Source organism: Arvicanthis niloticus, chromosome 8, assembly GCF_011762505.2.
Source record: "Arvicanthis niloticus isolate mArvNil1 chromosome 8, mArvNil1.pat.X, whole genome shotgun sequence".
NCBI lineage: Eukaryota > Metazoa > Chordata > Mammalia > Rodentia > Muridae > Arvicanthis > Arvicanthis niloticus.
This window is the reverse complement of record NC_047665.1, coordinates 83,700,630-83,706,952: the sequence shown is the minus strand read 5'-3', so window position 1 is coordinate 83,706,952 and position 6,323 is coordinate 83,700,630. Positions and strand designations below refer to the sequence as shown.

General features: G+C 39.2%; 1 protein-coding gene across 1 annotated transcript in view; it reads right to left on the bottom strand.

The window, feature by feature from the left end:
- Positions 1 to 6,105, bottom strand: part of Tbx20 (T-box transcription factor 20) — a 53,225-nt gene extending 47,120 nt beyond the window's left edge. The window contains exon 1 of the mRNA XM_034510496.2: positions 6,066 to 6,105. Within this exon, the coding sequence (XP_034366387.2) occupies positions 6,066 to 6,105 (40 nt within the window). The remainder of the gene's footprint in view (positions 1 to 6,065) is intronic.
- Positions 6,106 to 6,323: the final 218 nt, after the last annotated feature.

Below are 6,323 nucleotides of genomic sequence, written 5' to 3'. Positions count from 1 at the left end.
CCATTAGCACAGGGCGGGGTGGGGGTTGGGTCCCCGTCGCAGCTGCAGCACTTCTGGGGTATAGTGACAAAGGGCCACACATAGGTCCGGCGGCGTGAGCCGCCTCTACCCAGCTTTCTAAACGCCCATGTTTTGTTGGAATTTGATTCCTAGCGTTTCGTCTGACTTTCCCAGTTCTGTACGGTAGATGCCACTCATCAACTATTTTGAACCTCAGTTTTCTTATCTGAAAAATGGGTCTCGAGGGATATTCCGCTCCAGCTAATAAAGATGAAGCAAGATGAGACTCCCGGAGTGTTTAAGCATTATGCATTGCTACTATTACATTAAAATTTGGCTTCTTAAAAAAAAAAATGGGGGCATTACTGACCAGCCTGCCACTCAGGTGATTCTTCTGCTTCAACCTCCCAAGCACTGGACTATGAGGCAGAACTTGGCTTTTTAAAGCACCCCCCACACACACACACACCTCGTTTAAAAGAAGGATAGCGAATGGGGGTTGAAAAAGTTGAGCATTTCGTGAAGGTTATTGGTTTCCACCACTGACTGAATTAAAGTTACTCCAGTTTCACTAGGACCTGTGTGACCTTGGGTAGGTCCCTTCATCTCTCTGTGCCTCCTTGGTCATGGCTGTAAAGTGGATAGAGATCTGACACTTATGTCACAGAATTAGACTGTGGGTACATTAAATGAGCTGAAACCCTGGAAGGCTGAACTTAAAATACACCCAAGGCATTTACTGATTGCTATTAGTAAAACGGTTTTACAAGCCACAGACTTCGGGCTTTCTAAAGACCTTCCTACACAGGCACCAGCAAGTTTTCGTCCTGAACCCCAAGCGTTCCAGTATTAGCTTAGAGGGAGGGGCTGTGAGTCACCTAACACCCTGATCTTCAGTTTCTTTACATTTCTTATAGGACATCTTATTGAGGGTCCTAAAAACAACAGCCCAGCATAGAGATCAGTCACCATTATTATCAGACTTCGCTTTTTAAACGAGCGTCCTTAGCACTCACATCAAGTCTGGAATTATCAACATTGTTTCTAATCGGTAAAGTATAATTAGCAAAGCAAGGCTAATTAGTAAAGCGACCTTCTAAGTAGTGAATGTTTGTGAATCGTTCTTAAGTGGGATGTGCTGGGCGCTCAGCCCAGTCCCACAGCCTGCATGGGATTCCTTCCTCCTGAGCCGAGAGCTTCAGTCTTAGTGAATCTGGCTCTTCGGTTTTCCCCAAAGCCTAATTCTAGCTATTGTTTTGAGATGGCTGTTAAACAAGCAGTTATAATAATGGGTTTCAAGTGACTAAATGTACCAAGAAGCAATACCTTGCTTTCTCCCACTTAACTGATGACAGAGGAAAGTTCAGAAATAAAACTTGCTGTATTTCATTTCATGCAGCTATTAGATTGGCTTGAGCCCCTGTCTGCCTCTCAGCCTCCAGTGCTGTTAACCCAGTTCTCCTGGGCTCTAAAAATAATTGGAGTGCTGGTAATGAGCAGAGACAGGAGAGAAACAACTGGGGAAAGGGGAGTCAGCGGGAGTAGAGAATCTCTGCTGCTTCTTCTAGAGTCTTCAGCTGCTGTCATTCCTTCTGAAGGCTTTATTAGTAGGTGTAACCACCTCACCTTTGAGGTGCCAGTGACTCCCGTAATGTGACTGTATACTTCCAGCATTGTTCACTTGTGACACCAGTTAGGTACCATTTGCTGGGATCTAATGTATGTTAAAGTCCATGTAGAGGTGGTGTGTGTGTGTGTGTGTGCGTGTGTGTGTGTGTGTGTACATACATGCACACGCACATATATGATTTCACTTTGAAATAAATTATAAAAATTTTTACTTTTTAATAAGTAAATTCTACTTTATAGGGCTTCAGTCTTAACATCCCAAATTATTCAGAAGTATTTTTAAAAGAGTTTGATAGACTTGTATTATTTATTTTAAGCATTTGGTAAAATGCCACATTCTTTACGACAGTGGCTTTTCTATATGGAGTTCAAGGTCTTCAAGGATGTGAAGACTTCAGATCATGTGTGTATTTCTTGGATCTACTCAGAGCTGCTGGACTCATGGCCAGAATCATTTGGTTTGCGAGGCAGACATATTTCTTATTTTATATTGAATCTCCAAGGATCAAATGTTATCCATAGCTCCTCTTTCTACAGTCAGTTACGCACGCTTGGTTTTCTCAAAGTAGCCCCCTGCCCACATCTTTCACAAGTCACACAGCACATTTATAACTTGCCAGATCTATTAATATATAAATGGTTTTTAAGAAAGTGGACAGGATTTTATGTTCTCCATGTATCTCCAACTCTCTTTATGAGACTCATTAAACTCTTGCTTTGTCAGATTTCCCCCGACACACACCTTGATGGCTATTGTTCTTTATTCTGTGTCTCAGTTCTTTTTCCAGTATCACTTCTGAGGAATCAACTTTCCAAACACATGAAACTTTGATGTTACAGCCAAGAAAGACAGAGGAATGGGGAGCCTTTGCTAGACATGGAATTGGGGCTTGCAGAATCGGAGTTAAACTGGTTCACTTCCCAACCAGAAACCACAGCTTGCAAGCCAAGGAGAGTAGAGACCAACCAGCTGAGGAAACAGAATAACCTTGTCCCTCAGTGAGTAGGACTGAACTGTGGCCTGAGGAAGTTGCTGTCTAAGCCACATATTTACAATGCTTTATATGGTGATCTATATAATTACAATCTAGATTAGACCCTGAGTGCCATTATATAATAACAATATATAGTAAGTATATATATATTATGTATTAATATGTATAAAGTATAAATATATGTAAATGAACAATGTGTATCATATGTACAATATATGCATTATATTATATCAATAATATACATAATATATAAATATATAATATACAATATGTAAATATGTAACTATATAAATATATAAAATATACAAATATGTAATTTTATCACAAAAATATATGTATATATTATTTATATAATATATAATGCACAATATATAATATTATATGTTTATATATAACATATAGTTATATACAATATAACTAATACTATTATTGTTGATAATTAATTACATTATATAGTTAATAATATACTATATATATATACTATATATATATATATATATATATATATATATATATGGTTTGAATATGCTTGGCCCAGGGATTGGCACTATTAAGAAGGGTGGCCTTGTTGGAGTGGGTGTGGCCTAGTTGGAGGAAGTGCAGCATTGTGGGGGTAGGCTTTGAGACCCTTCTCCTAGCTGCCTTCAGAACAAGATGTCAAACTCTCTGTTCCTCCTATACCATCCCTGCCTGGATGCTTCCATGCTTCCTGTCTTGACAATAATGGTCTGAATCTGTAAGCTAGCTCCAATTAAATGTCTTTTTAAGAGTTGCATTGGTCATGGTGTATCTTCACAGCAGTGAAAACCCTAACTAAGACAGTTATATACATAATATAACTATCATATATTATATAACAATATTTTATAATATAAATTAAAAGATAAATATATAACATAAATATATTTATAATTAAATGTAAAGCATATGTGGTATATTTTATATATAAATTATATTCGCATTTATATGTAAATATACATATTGAGATCTGATTAGCTATAAATTTGGAGGAAATGAGGAAATTGAAATAGTCTTCATGAAAATAGAAATCTTGTTGTGAAACAAGTTTAATATACATATATTTATATAATATGAATATGTTTACATATAAATATATAATATGTATTTATGTAATTTTAAATATATTCACATACAAATATAATATTTAACCAAGATATATGAAAGAGCAACAGTCTACCAAACATAGACATACACAGATACACATTGGTGTGCAGAAAGGAAGAGAGACATGTACACAGGCACACAGGCACACACACATGAACACACACAGCACAGATACAGATACACAAACATACACATACACCGAGTACACATATGTGTGCAGAAAGGAAGAGAGACGTACATAGGCACACAGGCACCACACATGAACACACACAGCACAGATACAGATACACAAACATAGACATACACAGATAGACACACACACAGGTACACAGCTGACATGCTGAGGTGTGTGCTGTGTGTACAGAGAGCTTTCCTTTCTTGACTTGGTGCTTACTGTAATGCAGAATGATTAGCCTCTTGGCTTAAAAGGAGGTAGAGTGCAAGGAACCTGAGAATAAGACCCACTAGACCTCTTAGAGTAAATCATGTGGCTGGCCTAAGAGGCTGGTCCTTTGAAAAGGAGATCGCCTACTTTAACTATGGCCTTGCATGAGCACTAATTACTAGTTCTATCTTTCATTACACCGGAGGAAAAGACCACCTTAGATCCTCCAAGGCCTGTTGTTCTGAAACAAAAGCCAGATGAATCTGAGATCTGTTTACATTTCACAGATAACAAGTGAAGAGGCTAGGAACCTGTAAGACTAGGGATTGAAGACTTACACCCAGGCCTGACCCTTCCCATCCATAGAGGGGACTCTGGGGAAGGCTGGAGGACCACCAGGAGTGGGAACCCCGTAAGAGAATGTAGATGGATATGAGCCAAGTACAGCAGCATAAGGTGTTAAAATGCTGCAATGACGCGTATTATTTTGTAAGATGGCTAGAAGATTCAAAGTGAATAAATAAAAATAATTGATTACTTAAAAATTGCAAAGTGGATAAACTGCATTTCCACAGAATAGACTTTACAAATCTACAGAGATGTGTTGAGATCTGACTGGCTATAAAACTTAGAAGAAATAAGGGAACTGGGATTGTCTTGATGAAAATACAGATCTTGCTATGAAATAAGTTTTAATAGGGGAAGGCAGTATTAACATTACTGTAAGAGATTTGCTGAGCCTGCCTAGTCAATTTTTATCAACCCAGAACAATTATATTTAAGTCTGATTAGCGATTTTTAATAAATACTTGTAGCAATGAGACCTGCTTTCCTGTTAGTTTAAGGAGTCTAGGTTTATCCAGTTGACAGCCATGGAACCACAACTGTCCTGGGCTATTAGTATTATACACCTTAAGACTGCTTAAGGCTGAGCTGGTCTAGTTTGTCTGATGGCTGATATGCCTGGAACTGAGATTTAAATTACTGATCCTGGAGGCTGGAGATAAGGCTCTGACAGTAAAGGGCTGGTTTTGCAAGCATCAAGGACCTGAGTTTGATCTCCAGGATTCAAGAGGACTACAGGCCTGGTGCGCCTGTAGTCTTAGCACTGAGGATGCAGAGACAGGATGATTTCTCAGCCTTGCTGGCCAGCCAGGCTGGCTGAATTCATGAGCTTTCAGTCAAGTGGCTGACCTTGCCTCAAAAGAATAAGGAGAGCACAATCAAAGAAGGTTCCTATGCTGACCTCTGGATTTCACACAATCACTTGTGCACACACACACACACAGACACACACACACACACACACACACACCTGATCTCAGAACTCAGAATTTCAGTGTGTTAGCTTTTCAAGCACCATTAGAAGTCACACGCCACAGCCACAGTATTGACATTTTTATCCCTCCTGTAAAGGTTGGATACAGCAGCTTTTTTAAATTTATTTTAATGTTTATTTTATGTGTATTGGTGATTTGTCTGCATATATTCTGTGTGAGGTATTGGATTCCTGAAACTGGAGTTACAGACAGTTGTGAGCTGTCATGTAAGTGCTTGGAATTGAGCACAGATCCTCTAAAAGACCAGCCAGTGCTCTTAAGTACAGAGCCATCTCTCCAGTCCCGCCACCCCCACTGATGTAGCAGCTTCTAACTAGTGATTCACTCCAGCAATAATTACGAGGTTTCTGTAATTAAAGTCATCTTGCTGCTATTAAATGCTGGGTATCCTTGGGGTTCCATCTCCTGCCAGCTATGAGGTCTTCCTAAACAATACAAAACCTTATATTTGGGCTCCACATACTCTGTTCCCACCCTTAGTACTGCTGTTAGCGTCTGTTTTACTTCATGTATGATACAGACCATGGAAAACAGTAGTGTTGCTAAGTGCCATAAAAGTTTCAGCCACATACTAAATAGTTTCAGACATACCTTTCAGTGCCCTCACCTTGTCATATATATCCATCCCCATCCCTCCAACCCAGGAGTGAATTCCTAATCAGTTCTTTGACTGCTAACATCCCCCACATACAAAGAAATTTTCAAGTACATCACTCCAACAGAAAGGCAGGTCCTCCAGGGACAAAAGCTGGAATTCACAGGAGCTGAACTTTCTAAGGCAGAGGGACAGTGAAGGAAGAACAAGTTAAGGGGAAGAGGGCATTTCAAACCCATAACGAGTGTCCAGCA